Source organism: Gymnoscopelus braueri, assembly GCF_963280865.1.
Source record: "Gymnoscopelus braueri genome assembly, chromosome: 11".
In the NCBI taxonomy this organism is placed as follows: domain Eukaryota; kingdom Metazoa; phylum Chordata; class Actinopteri; order Myctophiformes; family Myctophidae; genus Gymnoscopelus; species Gymnoscopelus braueri.
The window spans coordinates 19,731,536-19,753,895 of record NC_137613.1 but is presented as its reverse complement, the minus strand read 5'-3'; the positions used below and the strand labels follow the sequence as shown (position 1 = coordinate 19,753,895).

General features: G+C 41.7%; 1 protein-coding gene across 1 annotated transcript in view; it reads right to left on the bottom strand.

The window, feature by feature from the left end:
* Positions 1-243: 243 nt before the first annotated feature.
* Positions 244-22,360, bottom strand: part of pvrl2l (PVR cell adhesion molecule related 2 like) — a 352,833-nt gene continuing 330,716 nt past the window's right edge. Inside the window, exons 7-10 of the mRNA XM_080442924.1 lie at positions 20,498-20,624; positions 10,249-10,306; positions 8,729-8,824; positions 244-6,252 (exon numbers count right to left, since the gene is read on the bottom strand). Of these exons, the coding sequence (XP_080299050.1) occupies positions 6,067-6,252; positions 8,729-8,824; positions 10,249-10,306; positions 20,498-20,624 (467 nt within the window). The 3' untranslated portion in view covers positions 244-6,066. The remainder of the gene's footprint in view (positions 6,253-8,728; positions 8,825-10,248; positions 10,307-20,497; positions 20,625-22,360) is intronic.

The following is a 22,360-nucleotide window of genomic DNA, read 5'->3' as shown; positions in this document are numbered from 1 at the left end:
TCCGTGTGTATGAATTGAAAGTACCAGAAGGACTTCGGAATGTTGGCTATTACTTTCTTACTATGAGTCTTCGTGACCCGGCAAACTGCATTATACAGACTTAGAGTGCTTGTTTTTGTTTTCTACAGGGATATTTGAGTTACCAGGTTTCCAGTGTATTTCCAGTCTGCACAGTGCCAGCAGAGAAGGGATTGAGAGACACAAAGCAGTAATTGAACGAGACAACGCTGCTTTTGGCTTACATTTTATTTGACAAGACAATGATTTGTAAAACATGTACAGTAACAATTTTCCCAAAAAGCAAATACAAAATGAATATACGTCTGTGATAAACAACATAAAAGAAGATAGATAAAACGCACAAAAATTATTACATCTCCAGTGTTTTTCAGCATCGCCAACATCAAAGGTGACCCCCACATCCCCACCTGCTCTATACTTGCATCAAGTTTTTTTTCCTTTTTCTCCTCTCATCACACTGTTCAGACAAAAAGAAGAGGTGTGAGAAATGAAAGGCTAAAAATAACGTAAAGAAGGCACGTCTGGCTCCATGATGAAAAGCTGTGATGACGATGAATGAAAGTGCGGGGGTGGGGGGTTAATAAATGGGGAGAACCGATACAGCATATGAGGGGAAGAAAGGAACAGTGCGGGGAGAGAAAACGACCGAACGGGGGTTGCAAGTGATTCAGCACACTAAGTATGTATCGCATCATTCACAGCTTGTACGTTTGGCATCAAACGTAATAACACAGGGAGCACGGAGATGAAGCAAAGCGCCTGGCAGAAACCGCAACCCTGAAGCCTCTCTGATGGAAGTGCTAGAACCAGAGCCTTGTTGATATAAAAAGTTAATACAGCTGAAATCACCAAGGGCCCACAATATCTCCCTCGCCACTTCCTTATTTAATCTTCAGTAAGCTAATGGCGCCGCACTAAAAATAAACGGACAGCCGCGGTAAACAGATAGTTGCCATTCTGAACAACAACTTCAGTTCCAGGGGGCTAGGACTGAAATGCTTAAACCCAGACCCGTTTAAACCTAATCATTCCTCACTGCCCTCAGAGGAACAACTCTTTTAAATGCGCCCTATATAGTTTGGGCTCTGCGGCTGCGTGTGACCAAAGGTTGCTCTGAGGCAGATAGCAGAAATGCAGCTCTATTAACGGTTTGCTGAGTCATTGGGGCATATGGTTCTCAATAATTGTCTTTGTTTTGCTGAATTTTAATGGTGACTATTGGCAAAAATGCATAAAAACATTGTGCATGTACCGTATGCTGCAGTATTTGACTGAATAAACACAGAGAGTGAATTGTACGAGATAAGAAAAAATATTCTTTTGCAGAATAAAATGGCAAAACAAAACAAAACCAGTTATAATCACAATTCACTCTCCCCTTTTCGAGAGCTTTTCTTCATCTGTGGTATAGCGGTTTAAAATACATAGTAGGCCTAGTCCTATGTGTGATTGTCTGACACTGCATGTGTTAGCGAGTCAAGATAGCGGTACGCGTGTACTACTGCCCTGAAGCTTAACCACTTAAACCCCATATGGTTGAGCGGTTGTTATACTAGTGTCTTTTCTGTTTTCTGTTATGGGCCAAGCTTTCGCTGAAAATAGCCGAACGAGAAGATCACCACGCGACGCAGCGCGTCGCGTTGTGAGCTTGTCGATCTGCTATTTTCAGCGAAAGCTTTCCCCGATACGGATGCTGGGTTTTAAGTGGTTAATTCGCATTGCGACACGTTTTCGGCAAGCGACACCGTCGTACTACGGAGTATAAATTAGGCTCGACTCGTCTTGCGAAACAAGGACTTAGCTTTAACCTAATAGGTCCATGCAGCATGCAGATATTCCCTTTGTTCAAAGCACATTTGGACACGAAAGCAGACATACAAAAAAAAACATAGAAAAACAAGGCAAAAATGAGGCCAAAGCTCCTCCACCAAAGCTATAGTGACGGATAATTCTAAAAACATGATTGTCACAAATAACAAAAGCACAACAAAATTGAAATATTGCATTGATGCTGCGACCTTGAAGACAGTGAGTGAATGCTGTGAGGAGTGCTGTACCTAAAATAGGTATAAGACAGTGAACGTTCTTTCTTTGTCTCTTTCCCTTTTCTTTTGTATGCTATGTCCAATCACTTGCTTCGTCTTCCCGTCTACCACGTCCTCCTTGCTTTGAACTATATCACACATATTCATCTATTTACAAAACTAAATTATCTACACATGGCAAGTATATGTGCTTTTGGTTGTGATTTTGTGCTCCGTTATTTCCTTAAAACAAAAAACAACAAAAAAACAACAACAACAACAGCACTGCCACCGTCTATCACCTCGACGAGATTTGTTCTTCTCACCTCTTGGGCAAAACGAAGAACTCAGCCAGAAGCGCAACGAGAAAGTGAGATGGAATGCCTGCTGTGTGTGTGTGTATGTGTGTGCACGCGTGTGTATGTGCGTTGTGTGTGTGTGTGTGTGTGCGTGTGTGCATTGCACTCTTGTGTTGGTGAGAGATAGCGATATCACGCGAGCTACGTGTCGGCCTCGCACAACAATGAGACAGCCTGCCGAGCCTTTGCATGACAAACTTCCCTCTCCACCGCCCTGTCGACATCGATGGGAACGTTCATGGTGAGTGAGTGAGTGAGAGGAACGCTATGGGATGGGCTACAGAAGAAAAACATTTCAGACATTCAAATTTGGCTGTGAAAAATGGAGAGGAGATTCCGCCAACAACAGCCTTGGGAAAGTGTTTTCAACAAGCCATCGATCATGCCATGCAGAGTAATAAGAACAAGGAATAAAATCCACACCATTTTGTTTTTATATATTCAAATAAAATAGTGTTGTTTTTTTTAAGTGACAACCTCAGTTTACCCGTCAAAAGTAAAATAGTAATATACATTATTTTTTCTCGCAATTTGACATTTTGACAAATCGCCTTTGCCCTGTACAGAGGCACTGGAAACACCTACACTTCTTTTTTTTTATGTGTACACATTTTCACCAACAATATATTAATCATCAACAGTATTTACAGTGTTTGTTGATCATTTCATAATCTTTGACATCTGGTAAAGACCAATTTCATACAGTTAGGCATAGTTCTTGCTCATCATCGGTGACATTTTCGCACAAAGCTATCGCATGTGGACAGTCGGCTAAGTTACAAAATACATTATTCCATATTACTTACCCCTGTAAGTAAAATGTTCAGCACATATTGGAGAGCAAGACCATTTTAACTGGACTGTTAAAATGGCAGTAGTGGCAGTATGTTTCCAATATACGCTGAATGTTATGACTGACACACTGAAAAAACAATCTCTGTTTTTGGACAAGATTTTGTGATATGGTTGCTTAGATATTAGGGGGGGATCTGCTAGTCTGCAAACCAAGATGCTGTGTTTAGTCTTCCCAAAAAGGCAGCCTCTTGCAAGCTGAAACTGCAGGTATGAATCGCAGTCTCAACACTTGCAATGTGTTGCCAGGTTACTGAGCTTCAAAAGCAATGAGGAGTGCAGTGCACTGACAGTTGTTTTGGGCTGCAAAGGGAAGAGGTCCATTTTTTTTATGACAACATAATTATAAAGGCTGAATGCCGTTTTATTGGACCATTGCCAGGGGTTTTTCTATTTTTCTTGGCAAGTATAGGGGGAAGGCCAACTATCAGAGTCATTGCTGAGGTCCAACTTTTTATTGAAATAATTTCAAACATCTTGAGTGATTAATTGAACCTACCCGGAGAGCCAAGATGAACGAGAGGCTTTGTACTTCCTGGACTCCAATTTAGCTGACAGCTGCACTGAATGTAATTCAAGCCCAACCAACCGCTGTGTTTTTTTCTGAAAACGATTTCAAACACAGTATTTTGACTGCCCCTGCTGTGAGACCGCAGTGGGTGACTGATGTTTTAGCCAAAGAACTGGAATGGGACTGAATTTAGAATGGCTCATTCCAGGTTCATGGTTGTTTTGATTACCCTGTTTCAGGGTAGTCTATTACTCTACAAGTAAACACATGAAACGTGATATTTTGTGGCCTTTTATATGGTTATTTCACAAAATATCAGATTGCATATGCTATAATATGCCTGATTCACTGGGAATGCCAATTGCTGCCTCATTTTAGTGGCGTACATTTCTACTTGCTAACATCACACCAGAGTACTAGCAAATAGCTGTATCGTAGTAAATTCATGGGAATAATTCAGTTTATCTACATACCAAAAGTCAACATCATGTCCACCTGACTTCCCAGATATTATCAGATTAACTGGACACCTTGGACTGTCTAAATTATGCAAAAAGGAGAACTTGACATTTTGAATTCCAGGCTTATATTCTTTGCGAGATGCTCGGCACGTTACAGTGAATAGTTTTCCCCATTGGCACATCAGCTAACCTCAAAATGGCTTGTTAGAAGGAATACCATTCATAACCTGAAGTCCATAGTATACTCAGTAAGAAGTGGAACGTTTTGAGCAAAAAGATGCAGAGGAAAACAGAGGAGCAAAGAGATGCAGGATTCAGTGTTCTCAGTGCAATGTGTGCAGGCGTTCAAGTTTGTCTTTCTTGTGTTCCCCAACCTCCCCCTCTGAGCAATTGGTCCAAATGATAAGGTTGCCTTCGGTATCGGCAGGGGTTTCATCCATTCATTTGGGTCATTCAGTGCTTTGCCTGTACTGCGACCACATTAGAATCCTAATACAACTCTATGGCTGTGACTTCAGATTAATCATTTGAGGGCAGAGTTTTTTCCAACTTGAGCAAGACTGCAAGGATACCCTCACATGGTCAATCAAACAAATCTTAAGGACTACAGCATGAATTTGAAATTAAAATGAAATTCCTAGCAGGAATTTTCCTTTTCATTGTGCCTTGCTTTAAAAAAAAAAAACTAATGTTCCCTTCTAAAATATACAGGGTCACACAATCTTGCAGACAATCTTGTGTACAAGTACATACGAGTAAAATTATTTTGTTCTGGTTCCTCATACATGTAGCAGCAGTTCAGTCTATTTCTAATAAATAAGCTAGATCTGTAGATCTGTGTCAGCTGACAGCTAGCCCATCAATTCCATTGCTCTCTCAGTGCACTGATTGGTAGCCAAAATCAAGATGACTTGACGCTCACTTTCACTCTCTGTGCTCACGTGTATAAAGTCATAACATCCTCCACCCCAGCCTCCACCTGCTTTAGTTCTGCCCTATACGAAACCCTGAATGGGTTTCAGTTGTAAATTAATCCTCATGGGGGGATTATGCAGCGCAAACCTGCATGTTTTATCCTGTGCTGTGTACAGCACTTCACGTTGTTATCCTGTATCGCTGCAGCCGGGAGTATTCCCAAGAGAAGAAAAAATACCGTCAAGTCCCAAATTTACTGCCATCTCCATTTGCAATAAATGGTTAATGACGTGAGTGATTCCTGACAGAAGTGTAATTGTGGGTATGTGTGTGGTGAATGATGTGGTGAGTGGGTGCTTACACAATAGGAGAAGCTTGCAAGTATCGTAGCTCTATTGTTTGCTCCTGTGAGCTACTGTTAGCTCTGCCTGCTTTGGAGCTCAGCAGGCAGTCGAGTGGGCCTGGACTGACATAAAAAGATGTACTGTAAGTAGGGGGATCTTATTGAGTACACTGACAACGGTCTTGGCGACGTGTTTGTCGATGGTTTTCGAAATATTTAGCGTCTCAGCGAGTGTACGACCCACATAAATCAACGGGAGCACGGGCTCAATCATTCCCCCGCATGTTTCAGGAGAGAAATGCCAACAAAGCTATAGCCATTTTCAGGGTAAGTGATGGACAAATAACTTAAGGAAACGTTTCCTCCATAATCGTAACAAGCATCGGGTAAAGAAAAACGACATTCAAATTTAAAAGGTCAAAGTTTCGAGGTTCCCAAGTCAATAAAAGAAGAAGATCCTTGTAAATTACAATTGGTTGATCTGAAGCGTGTTCTGCTTCTCCTGTCATTTCACTGTAGATGATGTGGAACTCGCCTGCATACGTCTTGTACTGTATGTTGTTCTCCAGCTGACATGGCTTTACACGTACATAGCGGCCGACACAAAGCTCTCCCCGCGTGCAATGTTGGCGGACGGCGTGTCATGGTTGGCCGCCTCCAGGTCCTTTTCGAGGGCTTTGTGTTCTTTGACATTGTCCTCCAAGAGCGCTGGGGCACCACCGTTCAGAGCCCCGCTTCCTGGGTTGTTGCCGTCATCATCCAGGTTCTGTGCGTTTAGAGGAGAGGAGAGGAGAGGAGAGGAGAGGAGAGGAGAGGAGAGGAGAGGAGAGGAGAGGAGAGGAGAGGAGAGGAGAGGAGAGGAGAGGAGAGGAGAGGAGAGGAGAGGAGGGGAGGGGAGGGGAGAGGAGAGCTGTTTGGGTCATTAAGATCTAAGCTAAAGCTCTGAAACAGCTGTATATCTCATTCACACAACGCAACAATCTATACTTCAGAGTTAAAGTTCAGTCTACACTTCAGTCCTTGTAGAGATACAGTGCAGTGCAAAGAGTCGGGCAGGGTTGAGAATTGGTCTGGAGGCCCAGAGAGGCTTGGGAAGCCCATATATACCAAGGTTATTATACTGTAGTTAACAAAAACTAAACAAAACAAAACAACTAGAATAAATAAAAAACAGAATAAGAATTAAAAAAACGATAACTAATTGAAACTGTATTGTATGTTTACAAAACTAACTAAAACGAACTGAAATGATAGACAAAATGCCCTTTAGTTTTTGTCAATTTATTTATAAGCTTTTTGGGATGATATAACATCTTAATCTATTTATTTCGCTGTACCAGTTTTACACCAGCTGTCGGCACCATCGTATGGCACCTTTCAATCCTGCACCTGACAAATAAACAAAACTATAAAAAAAACTAAAACCAATTAGCCTTTTCAAAAATAAAAACTAGTAAAAACTAGCAAATCCGCTCTAGAAACTAATTAAAACTAACTGAATTAGAAAAAAATATTCTAAACAAACTAAAACTAAACTAAAATGAAAAATCCAAAACTATTACATACAGCAAGGCTCAAAAGAAACGTACTACTGTAGTTGTCTACACGCTCCCCAAGACTGTAAGGGTTGGCAGTGACAGGGACTGTTCACACATGGGGGGAATAGGCGACAACTAAATTGGGGAGAATTTGTGTATAAAAAGGCTGACCGCTAGCGAGGTCAGGTGTGCTCGTTAAGTGTGTGCGTGGGGCATCAGGTGCGAGCATGCACCTGCGGCCGGGTAATTAGTGAACGAGACTTCTCCCCTTTTCTCCTCTTGCATCAGTCAGAAGTGTCTTGCAGTTTAAATTAAGAAGTCATGCTCAAGTTTATCCATAGCTTTTGTGTGCATTCATGAAAAATGTCCTGTGTTTTTCCTTTTTTATATGCTGTTTATTTGTGTGTTGAATGTGCCCTTTGATGTCCTGTATTGTAAACGTTATGCTTGTGCCAGTCGGTCATGTTTGATTGACGGTAGTGCGGGTAGTCTGATGGTGGCGATACACAAGTGTTTCTTTATTTGCTTGATTTCATTATATGTGCATCAGTTTTTAGTGACTGAGCCCTATATTGTTTATGTTCTACCGTTTGTGTTGTAGTATGACATCACGTGTGCAATTGAACAATGAGCATTAGGCCTGTAGTTCATAGTTCATTCTGATAAGTTATATGTGTATTATAATACATGTTCTATGCATGCCGCTTATTGTCAAGCATTGTCAGGGTGATATATTTAATTTCATTGTGGTATGTAGCTTACAGTCTACAGTAATTCATGATGTATTGTACAGTATGCAAGCACAATGCCTTTGTCAGATTGATATGATATTGGCTGCTCTAATTATAGTGGTTTTATTTCTGTATTATTGCACCCAAACTTTGTACTGCACTGTGCTCATTCAAGTCTTCAGTAAAAACCCTTAAAGGAGTGAAGTTGTCAGTGTCCTGTGTTCTAATCGACACCCCTGGAGTGAAGTGGGGAAGCCGGACCAGCCGGACAGAATAGAACAGTTCACATACTGTACAGTCCATACATTTAGCCCTCACTATGAGAAAAACAATAACAAAACAAGAAGGCTCAATTATGAACAATGAAAAAATGGCGCTTGGTGAAATATGACATTTTAAATATAACACTGGTGGTGATACTGTAGAGTTTGGTGGAATTTATGAGTGACAACTTTTAGAGGTTAGTGGAAAGTTTTGTGACTGCATTAAAGAAAATGACCCCTTCATTAAACACGATCTCATTCTGTCCACATAATTTGACACGCTGAGGAAGGGAGAAACCCCACAGCTGACTTAACTGTTCATCTAATTTGGCTGAGAATAACCACACATTAAGCCTGACAGTCTATATTTTAACCTCATCACCTTTGTGTCATTTCACATTCAAATTAATGAGAGCGTGACGCCCAAATATCAAACACATAATATTGCTTTTTTAATATCAGTTTTTTATTGAGTGTGCTCTGCGTGCAAGCGCGCGCATGTGTGTGTCTGTGTGTGTGTGTGTGTGAGAGAGAGAGAGAGAGAATGTGTTTGCTTAGTGAGCGAGCGAGCGTGTGATGAGGAAAAGTGTGAAAGTGTGTGGGTGGGTATGTTTAAGTAACTGTGCGTGCGTGAGTGTGTGTGTGTGTGTGTGTGTGTGTGTGTGTGTGTGTGTGTGTGTGTGCGTGTGTGTGTGCGTGTGTGTGTGTACCGTGATGGGCTCTCCTCCAGTGGGTTCATAGTACACTTCTCCTGCACTGAGTGGGGCAGTCTCTGTGTTCATGGGAGGCTCTGTTGGCTTGTTCAGCTACACACAAACACAACGTTAAAGCTTGTTCAGCTACACACACAAACACAACTTTAAAGCTTGTTCAGCTACACACAAACACAACGTTAAAGCTTGTTCAGCTACACACAAACACAACGTTAAAGCTTGTTCAGCTACACACAAACACAACGTTAAAGCTTGTTCAGCTACACACAAATGCAACGTTAAAGCTTGTTCAGCTACACACAAACACAACATTAAAGCTTGTTCAGCTACACACAAACACAACATTAAAGCTTTTCAGCTACACACAAACACAACGTTAAAGCTTGTTCAGCTACACACAAACACAACGTTAAAGCTTGTTCAGCTACACACAAACACAATGTTAAAGCTTGTTCAGCTACACACAAACACAACATTAAAGCTTGTTCAGCTACACACACAAACACAACGTTAAAGCTTGTTCAGCTACACACAAACACAACGTTAAAGCTTGTTCAGCTACACACAAACACAACATTAAAGCTTGTTCAGCTACACACACAAACACAACGTTAAAGCTTGTTCAGCTACACACAAACACGACGTTAAAGCTTGTTCAGCTACACACAAACACGTTAAAGCTTGTTCAGCTACACACAAACACGTTAAAGCTTGTTCAGCTACATACAAACACAACGTTAAAGCTTGTTCAGCTTCCGACACTCTACCCACAAGGCCAGTGAGCCTTGGGGATAGTTCACCCCCAAAATGAAAATGTTTCTATCGATTACTCACCTCATGGAGCATCGAATTCATGGAGATTTGTTTGTTTTTGTCGCATTCCTAAGCCAATAATTTGATGACCAGTGGAGTCTCTGGTAGGAGACTTTAGGAGTCTCTGGTAGGAGACTTCAGGAGTCTCCATTGAGGCTACTACCGGAGACTCCACTGGTCATCAAATTATTGGCTTAGGAATGACAAAACAAAAAGATCTCCATGAATTCAAGGCTTCACAGGGGTGTGTAATTGATAGAAAACAAATATTTTTTGGGGTGAACTATCCCTTTAAGGCTGAACGTAACAGCATGAAATGTTGGTTATGTACTGTAACCCCAGTTTCTATGAGCACAGGCATTGCCCTCTGAGAGCTAGCGATAGATCTTAGAAGGCCAAGCCAATACAGAACAGAACTAGCATAGAATCCCTTTCATTGTCAATTCACAGACATTTGCAAGACTTTGAGAGTTTGAGAAGAGAAAAAAAGACAACTGCGGCCGCGGGAGGACAAGAATGAAAGGTGCCCACTAAATGGACCTCTTTACAAGCAAAACTAATTATTATGACACATGCAAGCACATTCAGACGTCCAGTCGATAGCCATTAGCCCACATTATGGCTTTCCAAATGGCCTGTGTGTGTGTGTTGACCATGATCGTTATGACAATAAGCATTGATTCACAGGCATGACAGCCACTCACCATCTCCGTGCAGCTGCCTGGCTTCACCGGGGGTGGGGGCTTGTGCTTGGGAGGGCCTCTGATTGGATGAGAGAGAGAGGGAGACAGAGCGAGAACAACATTATTGATCACGCCGTTAGTAAAGATGTCAAAATTGGTTGTATGGAATGCATCTGGCAAAGCCACAGAGTGGGGAAAAAATGGTTTGTTCTAAATTTGCTCCCCACACTGGCACAAACAAGTCCAGCAGCTTCATGTTTTATATCTACCAGATCTATTATAGAAAATAAATGAATAAAAAAATAAATGAATGAATACTATATGAATACCCATTCATATAGGGTTTTTATTCTATTTTTATTTTATTTTTTTAAACACATGCAGGAATATGGCACTTTCGCTAACACAGACACACACACATCCTTTCACAGTTATGATTAGGATTGTATTTGTTTAGTTTGTTTTTACTTTAAAAGAAGCAAAGGGAGACATTTGTAAAATTACTATTAGTATTATTGTTTTCTTTTAATTTTTCTTTCCAAGGAAATGGGGAATCAGAAAATAAGCTGTATGTGATGGTTGATATGAAAGTCACTGTTTGAAGGAAAATTGACGCCGTACACTATTTGTATCATTGTCCTGTAATGTACTGTCGAATGTCATGTTTTATGTTATTTGTGGACCCCAGGAAGATTAGCTGTTGTTATGCACCAGCTAATGGGGATCCTAATAAACTCATAAACTCATATTAAGCTACCAAAATTATGTGATCTGATGTGAGGTAGATGCATGCTGTGACACAGAAGCCCATGTTTTTTGTGTCTAAGAAAAAAAAAGGGGAAAAAAGAAAAGAAAAACTTTTGTTTTGCAATGCCCAGATTTTTTATGCCCCCTTTTTAATGCCCAGAAAGTTAATGGTCCCCTTTTGACAAAAAAAACTACAAATCTGAGAGCTTCTGAGCCAGAACGTAATCGTCCATTCATAGACATGGAGCAAGTCATTAGTCAAGCATTGTGGTTAGCCAGTGCCGTCTGGTGCAAGGTACAGTACATTATTACATCGCTTCGTGTGTGTGTGTGTGTGTATGTGTGTGTGTGTGTGTGTGTGTGTGTGTATGTATGTGTGTGTGTGTGTGTGTGTGTGTGTGTGTGTGTGTGTGTGTGTGTGTGTGTGTGTGTGTGTGTGTGTGTGTGTGTGTGTGTGTGTGTGTGTGTGTGCGCGTGTGTTTGTCTGGAGCTTATCTTGCAAACCGTTGGACCGATCTTTTTGTGCACACTGACGCTGCTAGTGTGCACGCATTTCTTTTCTCATTTGTTTGGTGTTTTTTTTTTATATATGTAATGGAAGTCATAGGGGGTCAGATCTTGCAAACCTTGGCCAAATTTGGAGTCAAATCTTACAATAAATGCAAGGAATCTCTGTACGTACGAATGTACATCTTTAATCCACGTATCTCGAGAACCGTTCCACCGACCGACTTCAAATTCGCCACGCACGAGAGAGGCTATTAAATAATCAAACAGGTCTTAACTGGCAGTTAGAGCCTTTTCTGGCGGTTCTGGACAACCGGATATCCGAACTACTCGACAGCGGGCACCGCACTCCCTCGAGATCTTGCTGCTGCGCACGTCGAGTTTGAAGTCGGCCGGTCCCATGTAGGCACATGACCATATATGGGCATAGCGGTCGGATCTGGGCAATCGGCTATAGAATTCCATTGGTTTCGTCTTTCATTTGCAATTAATGCAACAACTTATTTGATTTTTGACTTGAACTGTACCTGTATCCTTTTTCTGTCTCTTCCAAATAAAAAGTTATAACAAAAAAATTGTCTGTTAATGTGACATGACAGTGTGTAGTCTGCCACTAAATGTTTCCTAGCAGCGTTGAAAGTATGTTTTACAACCACATTGACATTTAAGTCTGCTGCAATGGCAGTGCCATAAACACAAGTCACTTGAAGCGTATCGCTAAAGATATTTTAATCGTTTTTCTGCACTGTCAGAAGAAAGTCATTTTACTCTTTTATTTTTCTGTTTTATTTGTTCTTCCTTTTATATTTATTATATTCAATTGTCCGTTTATAATGTGTTTATTTTGCTTTGTGTCTCTTGATGTCCTAATGCTTAATGTTTTATGTAAAGCACTTTGAATTGCTTTGTTTTTGTAATGTGCTATTACAAATAAACTTGCCTTGCCATTTTGGGGAGGGATACAGTGAGACACTGTAACCTTGTGTTGTTGTTTTTCTGCATAGTGCAGGATAGTTGTACAGGTATATACTATTGCATACTGTTGTTCTGTATTGACGGTGCTTCGTGTTTTTCTTGCCTTGTATTGCTGTATACGACAGTACTTTCCTTACTCTATACCTGTACCTCTTAACTGCTGTGCTGCCTCTGGGTGTCTGAAATCCCCCCACGGGATCAATAAAGGTATCTATCTATCAAAATACAGGGGTTCTAACATGGCATTGTTTGCCTCATGTGTTGAGCTTTTTGGGGTTTGAGTCACCATTACAACAGCTATTGCTTTTTTTGTGTTGTTTTGTTTTGGCTCTCATCATTACACCAGGCAAGGTTCCATCATTTCTTGTTTACAAGTGATTTCTGCAGAAAGGGGAGCTAGAGCATTCATGGCTCTCTTCCGGCTGGACGTGTCTGCAGAGTGGAAGTAATATAAAGCAACAGATAACAGCTGAGTTGACAAAAGAGCGCGAGAATGGGTGAAAGTGGTGTTATTTGTGCTTGATTTAATAAAAGGAGAACTCTCGGAAGGATTTGCTCAGGCCAGCCCGGGCGTCTGAAGTGACGACTTTGCAGTTCTAAGCCCGCTTCCCTAATACGCTATTGCCTTGAAGACACTGAACAGTCTGACAACTCCAACTCCCATAAAGCAAAGGTGTCATGGACTTTTCCGCGTATCACCTTTATTATGAGGATGTATTGGGGTTTATTTATGCCCCTGCCACAAACCTAATTTCCCTTTTGGGGAAATAAAGGCTGAAGCTGAAGTGGAGCTGGACTGAATTGCCGATGAGATCAGGTGGGCATGTTAGATTAGACTAGACTTTATTGTGCCACAGGGAGATAATTTTTTTTGGGGGGGGGGGGCATTCATGCCTTTATTGATTGGACAGTACGCTGACAGGAAATGGGGAGAGAGAGATGGGGAGTGACATGCAGCAAAGGCCGTCGGGATCGGGACTCGAACCTGTGACACGCTGTCAGGCTACACTGAGCCAGACACTAGGGGCCCTATTCACGGGGGAATTTGAACAAACCACTAATTAGGGATTTCGGACTAGGCAAGAGGCGTTTCCCCGCAAAATTCGGTATTCTATGGCACCCCCCTGACCCGCCAAACACCTGAGCTACCCGTTACATTATGCATAGGTGTGGTTTGGGCGTTACAATGATAAAACCAATCACCGTGCCAGAAGCCATTGCCTTTAAGAGAAGACTGCGCTAGCCGTCATCCCGATCCAATATATGCTCTAGCCTATCTACCTGTCTGCACTGTTGCCTGGTCTGATTATTATAAGCCACATTGGGCTTGTTTTCCTTTTTTTTTTTTTTTTTATCCAAATACATTTTTATATTCATTTGTAGCCTATTGTGTTCACAATAAGCTTGTCATATTAGTCAGATCCGGAATAGTATATGAAAGCCATTTAAAATATGTATACTATTGGTACACACTGGCTGCTCCCAAATAATTAATTACATCATGTTGCGACAACGCTCCTAGGTACACAGACAAACAGTAGCACATGGGTATAATAAATTGGACAGTTTTAGGAAAGGTCTATAGCCTATGTACTCACGTTGGCTGTTATCGTTCTATTTCCACCGTTCTAATGGATTCCAGGGGTGTGTAATTTAAACATCTCTGAAGTTGCTCCATAGTTTCCTCTGAAGTGACGCAGTTAAAGTTAACTTACATCCATATTGTCCCCGTTATCTTTCATCATCCACCTTTGTTCAGTAATCCCGAACAGAGCTAAACTTTAAGTTTACATCAATCAAAGCCTCTCAAACCCAGACACATTGCTGCGATGCGTATGTGCGTCGCCTACCCAAAATAACAGACATACAAGCTATCAACGGCGCTGCGTCATGTCTGTCGACAGCTTACAGATCTGTTATTTTGGACAGCATACAATGAGGCGCGCGCGCGCCACGGAGTAGCCTATCACTAAACCAAAAACATTACATTACGTGGTCAACAACATACTAGACATGTAACTTGCTTGGAGCTTTTAATGCAGTGGTTCTCAACCTGTGGGTCGAGACCACAATGGAGCACCCAACGCCTGGCGAGCTTGTAGATCTGCTATTTTCACAATATTTATCTGTGGAACCGAGTCAAACAAAATGGGGGGGTCCCCAGTTCAAATATGGTTATTTTGGGGGGTCATGAACGTAGCGTTTACGCGGGGAATATAATAATAATATAGGCTAATATATATAATATAGGCTATAATATAATATTCACCCGCACGTCCCGCAGCATGGGTTTAATGAGACAGCAGCCAAAATGAAAATCACACTATGATCCGATCATCTTATAAAAAATGTGTTAAGTGCTTAAGATTTTAGCCCAAACCCAACGGGACCCGACCCGGCCCGTCGGCACCGGCTGAGCCGGGTCTAAGTTTTTTTTACATCCAAATAAATTCACATATTAATTAATTTGTAGCGTAGGCTATTGTGTTCACAATAAGCAACTTGTCATATTAGTCAGATCCCCAAGAGTATATGAAAGCCATTTAAAATAGTTATATATTCCTACACAGCTGATGCCAAATAATTAATCAACAGGGCAGCGCAACGCTAAAGTAGCCTAGGTCAAATCAATCACTGTCTTGTCATGACGCAGCAGTAGAGAGCTCCCTTTAAAGTTTAAACCATAACATGACATAAATAATGGATCTTCAGAACTTTCTTCATGTCTTTTTCAAATGTTGGATTATTTCTTCAAATGAAAGCACAGGCAGCGGCCAGAAGGTAACATTGGATGTGATTTCTCCATTGCAAAAATGATTACGGTTATTCTATGAAACATATATTTCATAGAATAACCATAATCATTTTTAAAATGGTTATGGGGCAGTGTATATATTTATATAGCCCTATTTGCTCCAAGCTGTTTTTTAAATAAAATATAGACTGTTAGGGTAGAATGACTCCTGTTCTTAACGAATTACCAAGATTTAATGAGAAATAAGGCTTCTTTAGAAAAATGACTGACGGGCTGGGCTGGGTCTAATTTGTCAATTATTAGTCGAGCCGGGCTGAAATATTTAGGGGATATGAAAGCTCTAGTTAGTAGTTTGAAGTGCTCATGTGGCCTTAGAGTTGCTTCTTTTTGTTTTCATAGACCTGCGGACTGCGGTTGCTTATTTCTCTCCAAGGCTGGCAACACGGCTCATGGTCCAACGCACAAAGCCATTGTAGTGTCTGTGTGCACTTGACGGGTGATTTTATAAACCAGCGGGTGCTTCTAGAATCCACTATCCCCCGTCCCCAAGCCGTACCCATGTGTGTCTGTAGAATTGCAATGTGGGGGATATAGCAACAACACGCCCACGGGCACACCTCCACGCGCAAATAACGGCGTCGGCATAATGGTGACGGGTAGAGCAGGTGCTAGAATAACCTATTGGGGCGGCGCAGCTCCATTATCAGGTTAAGGGTAGCGTTGCGGCTGGGAAAACTGGCACAGAATAGAGCGGTAGGTGCCTGGACCACTACGCCAGAAGTCCAGACCAGGGAGATCTGTTTTAACAGCTCTCTCGACACATGGCGACAGTGGCTCAGGAGGTAGAGCAGCAGCATGGGAAACGGATAGGTTGCAGTTCAAACCCAGGCTCCCCCAGAGTCGGTGTCGAAGTGTCCTTGCAAGACACTGAACCCCTAATTGCTCCCGATGGTGGGTTTCCTGCATGGTTTCCTCCGCCATTGGTGTGTGAATGGGTGAATGTGAAGTACATTGTAAAGCGCTATGGAGAAAAGCGCTATATAAATGCAGGCCATTCACAAAGCAACATACATGTAAAGTACACAGAATCTCCACACTGTGAATACATATATAGTGTAGTGTACATCCTTGTTTCCCAAACTTTTCCATGCCAAGGACCACCAAATAGCCTTAGAGTCTGGCTGCAGCCCCCTATTGCAAAATGGCTTTTAAACAAAACCTTGAGCTTATAGATGTTTGCTCTTTAAAATGTTTGAAAGGTTTTGAAAAATGTTGACAATAATGACATGCTCAAAATAGGGATGACAGGTTTAAAGTGGTTAAACTAGTACAACAGTCATATTAATTGAATTTGAATTGAAATAAAAATAATTAATGTAAAATTTCTTCAACCCATTAAAACCGGGAAAGCTTCTTCTTTTAGCTAAAAAGCATTATTTTATACTTTAGCTATTCAAAAATAGCAGATATACAAGCTCGAGCCGAGTGCCGCACTATGAGCTTGTAGATCTGCTATTTTTGATCTTTGAATATGTATTTTTTAAAGCATTTTTTTTTTACTATAATCTTTGCTTCCTGGGGGTCCCTGGAACAAAATATTTTGAGATGGTGGTCGGCAGCCAAATACGTTTTGGGGGGTCCTTGACATGAAACAGTTTGAGAAACACTGATTATAGCAACATAGGTTTTTCAGAAAACTGTTAGGATTTAGAAGACATTTGTAGAATCGGCCTCAAGTCTTGATGGGTTATTATTATTAATATTTCCCCAAATATTTTCCTTTCCAATTGGCCCCTACTTTGAAAACCACTGTCTCAGTAGTACACAACATTATCAGTCAGTGCTGCTGCTGAGGCAGTTTGTTTAATGCTGCAGTGGCAAAGGGGACAAAACTCACTCTCCCTCAGCTCCTCTCTCTTCCATTTTAGGGTCCTATAGAAAATTACTGTAGGAGATATAGATAGATATAGACATACTATATATCTCCATCCAGATGGCAGCAGTAATTTGAAGTGATTATTGAGGGGGTGATCATTATCCATTGCTATTGTGAGCGCTACTGTAGGCGTGTGATGGCTTCATGACTTTAAAGATGTACTTTGGCTACGGCGTGTGTTTATGAGGTATATGTGAGAGAACATAAGCCCATTATGGGCACAACATACATCATCTATAACCATGCTAGCTCGACTCTTAACGTCGTTTTAAGTTCAGGAAAATGCGCCGAGGGCAAAATATCATGTCTATGTGTATTATGATGATGAGCAGATGCATTGTAAACATGTCATGGACCTGCTGTGGCTGTATTACACGTTTCTTTGTGTTCACACACATTCAGTATTATTTAATATACTGGTTGCATAATAACTATAACATGTATATTATATGATAAAAGAAAAATCAAATCAAATCACGGAACGGCATGACACACACACACACCCCCCCCCCCACACACTCTGCCACACACACCCCCCCCCACACACACACACACACCCCCCCCCCCACACACTCTGCCACACACACACACACACACACACACACACACACACACACACACACACACACACACACACACACACACACACACACACACACACACACACACTCACACTCTGCCCCCCACACCCTCAGACGGCTAGCCTCCTGCAGAGCCTTGGCGTAAAGTGTAGATATTCCTCATGTCGCTATTTCTCAACATCTGGTCCGGGGATCACCAAGGGTCCAAATGAACCCTTATAGGTCTGTAACTCTCATATACAGTTCAGTTACAGTAAAAGAACACTGATTTTACAGTGTAGACTGGGGTCCCAGAGCAAAGTGGGGGTCCGTGGCCTAATGCATATCAAACTGGGTAAAAGTAAAGTAAAAAGTAAAAACAAAAAAAGAGTTGAGAATCACAGCCTTATGTGCAGCACTTTGAAGTCTGGCTACTGTACAAGTTGACAACTGTGTGTTGCCCATTAGGTGAGGCTGAATGTGTGAAAAATAAATGAAACTAACATGAGCTAGAACTGGGTGTGAACTAATTATTTCCAACAAAAGTCAAGTTGTTACGGTGCAATGTGGTTTTGTTTGGTTCAAAATGTGTTTTGCACCTTAGAAATTTGATTTTTAAGTGGACAAAATGAGCGCAAATTGGTCACCATGCCCCCATGAGTGGATAATAAATGTCAGTTCACAAGTAAACAACTGCTGTCTTTCACTTTGTAGAGAGGAAGTACCACTTTCATGCTGGCGTCCCTATTCTGGGCAAAAAAATAACATAATTGAAAATCCCAATTTTCTAAATATCACAACTAGCAGAGCTACTGGCTCGCAATGTATCACATCGTGAAAAAAATGGTTAATCTTCTGAAATACACAAGCTCACAACGCTTCACCTCTGCGACACGTTGTGAGCTTGTGGATCTGCTATTTTCACCATTTTATTATAAGGCGTATAAGTGGTTAACTGAAATAGAGAAAAAGCGTGTAGAGCTTATAGATTGGCTATTTTCACAATTATAGTATACAGGGCTTAAGTGGTTAACTGCAACAACAACACAGCTTGTAGAGCTGTTTTAGTACAGTGGTTCTCAACCTGTGGGTCGGAACTCTGAACCCCACTTATGATTATGGGGGGGGGGGGGGGGGGTCCCCAGATAACAAGAGACAATTTAAGGACTTTTAAGACCTTTTTAATATCTCAAAAAGAAAGAAAGAAAATAAATAAGACCATTACCGCATCAAAAGTAATCGACAAACTTCACTATAAAAACTGTCAAATAATATAAGAAAGAGGCAAAACTTGTGAACATAGTCGATCTACAAGCTCACAACGCCTCGCGTCACAATGCCTCGCGTTGCGAGCTACTGTATCTGCTATTTTCACAATATTTATCTGTGGAACCGAGTCAAACTAAATGTAATGCCTCAACTCCGACAATTCCAAGTGCTTGTCACGGTGGGGGGTCCCTAGTTCAAATATGATTCTTTTGGGGGGGCCTGAAAAGGTTGAGAACCACAGGTATAAAGGGTATAATGGTTAACAGCAACCAAAAAAATGGGAGAGAAGTAGAACAAGGAAAACAAAGCAAAGAGGATGGGGCCCATTTTGGTGTTGGCTCATTGCCTATGCCTTATATTACTTTCTTAAACTCGAGGTCACGTCTCCAGATGGGTCACAGGCCTGCCTGGCTCTCGTGCCCCCCCTCCCTCCCCCCACATGTGAGCAGTAGTAATAGGTTTAATGAGACTGGGCAAGAGATTCACTTTCTCATTAGGGTTTCTGTTTGCTGGAAAAAGAGCCCAAGAATCTCCACAGTTGACTGGATGAATGAGTTTCCAACCAAAATCAGAAATTCGTTTAAAAGTTTGAAGGCCAAGCCTCCCACAACACTGAAGAGCTACACCAGTGCGATAGGCTGCGGTTTAGCTCAATTAATTTAAATTAACTTTATTTCTCCTCAGGGGTGAATGAAAATCACATCTTTATCTGTTACACCTTATCTGTTAGAGCCATTTTACAGCCATTAACCACATGAACCCTAGCGTCCTAATTCTGCACGTATCGTAATAGGCAAATATTCTGTGAAATATTCTGTAAAAAACAGCCAGACGACAAGCTCACAATGCATTGTGAGCTTGTAGATCGTCTATTTTCGGCACAGAGATTTGGTGTGGAGGGGGGAAAAAGGTATAAACCTCTGGGGGACCCCGGTCAGCAAAGCATACAGGGTTAAAAAAAAAAAAAGAAGCTACACTAACCTTTTTGTGAATACAAATTTATGTTGTATTCACAAAATACGTTTTCATGTCAAGGACCCCAAAATTGATATGTATTTGGCCGCGGACCCCCATCTGAAAATGTTTTGTTCCAGGGACCCCAGAAGCGTTTGCTTTAAAAAAAATATATATATATATTTAATGTTTTGCACAAATGTTCATAATTTATGAATAGCCAATATTATTAATAATATCTATATTACTGTATAACTAACACAACTACGGCCGTTGTATTTGGTCTCCCTGCTGCTCTGTAGATCCTGTGGTAGGGTATGACCACTACTGGTTGACGAGTGGTACTGCCTGAAGGTCAACATTCTATTTCCTCCCTGAGCGAGCAGCCATGCTCTACATTAGCTCAGAGTTCCAGCACCGTGTTTGAATCTCTGGTACAAGGACATGAAAGTTACAGGGTGCAGCTTTAAGTAAGGATTTCCTCCACAGTGAATTTACAGTGGCTGAGTTGGAACCAGAGAGCCAGTGAGCAGCATAGTGTAGGTCAGGTCAGAGAAGAGGACTTACTCATCATCCGGCCGCTTGCGGATGAAGAGGATGATGCCGATGATGATGGCGATGAGGGCGAGGGCACCCAGGATGCCGCCGATAATGGGCCCCGCCGATGGCGATCCGTCGGTCAGCTTCCTCTGCTCTGTGACGGAGGGAGAGAGGGGGAAGGGAGCAAGAGAGAAAGAGGGATAGAGAGAAACACGCGGACGGGTTAGGAAACTCCAATCATTTTGGTTGTTGGGACGCAGCATTTATAACGTATGTGTATTATGCACAGATAGATCGAACCTGGTCACATATAAAGTCAAAGGATATGGAACATAATGTGTCGATTATGACTGGTCGGAGTGTCCTTGAGCAAGACACCCAACCCCTTAATTGCCCCCTTGTGGGCAGCGATCAGCTGGGTTGAGCTGAAACGGGATTTCCCCCACAGGAGCAAGTACAGTAGATCACTATTACTGTAAGTAACGTAGGTACTGGGCTGACAAAACATCATGATCAAAACACATACTGTGACTGAACGATGGGAATTAGTACATAGTAGAATCCTGAGTGCTAGTTTGATGCTGAACACGTACAACCCGGAAGCTGAAAGGGACCTTCTTTCTGTCCTATACTCAACATGGACAGACAGACAGACAGACAGACAGACAGACAGACAGACAGACAGACAGACAGACAGACAGACAGACAGACAGATACTGTAGATTGTGGTACTGTACAGTAGGTATAAAATAAAGAAATAGATTGCGAGAAAGATCACCCTTTTCTGTGATATACCACGATTCCTGTCATGTATGTTATTGAATTGCTAAGTTTGTGTTTATGTATATTGCTGCTGAAGAATTTATGAGAGGATATAGTTTGTGACAGCTCGGGGCGGCGGGAGGCCTTCTGAGTAAGAGCACACATTTCATTCTGAATTGTAAAACGGAAAGAATATATATACATTATTGCGTTAAAACGAATGCAAGCACAATGAGCCGGCATACGGAGGCGACAGAAGCCAAATCTAATGTGGCGCGCAGGTAATCAAAAATCCACTCATCTTTTCAATTTCAGCACTGTGTAGAGTTGAAGATACTGTATCTTATTACAGTACATCAGCGACAGTGAAGCAGAGTCACGTATACAAACACAAAGAAATTAACTGAGATGCTACAACATCCAGAGAGAAACTCAGAGAGAAGTAGAAAGGCGCTTTCTGGCTCTTCGGGCCCGGTTGTCATAAATCTTCTCCCAGGCAAAGAACGTCGACGTCTCTCCCTGTCAGGCGGGATTTCATCACTGACCTGGCGGTGTCCCTGCAATTAACAACCTGTTGGTGATTTCTGGAGGGCGGCGACGCATCTAAATTGACCGTAAAAGCCTCTCATTACTGTTAAGTGTTTTCACGAAGAAGAAAATAATAATGCAAGCTGACAGCTGCACACAGCATCCAGCGCTGCAGCCTACAGTACAGTATGATGAACGACACTGAGTCTACTACAGTAATGTCCATAGTAGAGTATCTACAGTGCAGTTATCCTTATCCTTCACACAGTAAACTAGTCCAGTATATGGTAAACAATTCTTCAGCAGGAGTGTCCTCCCCAATAAATGTGAGGTTGTCTTTCTGCTGTGTTAATCCCTGAAGAAGACCGTTCCAGGTCGAAACGTTGGTTTCCATATCCTGCATCGTGGCTACGAGTGTGCAGCCTTTTTTTAAACTTTTATACTTATTTACCAAGCACCTCACCAATACTGGTGTGTGCTCTCCTCCCTTTTGTTTGAGACAATACTTTAGCAAACGCAGTATCTTCATAGCAATATAAAATATTGGATTACTGTGGTCAACAGTGGTCTTGCATTGCCAGACGATTTGTAGATCTCCGT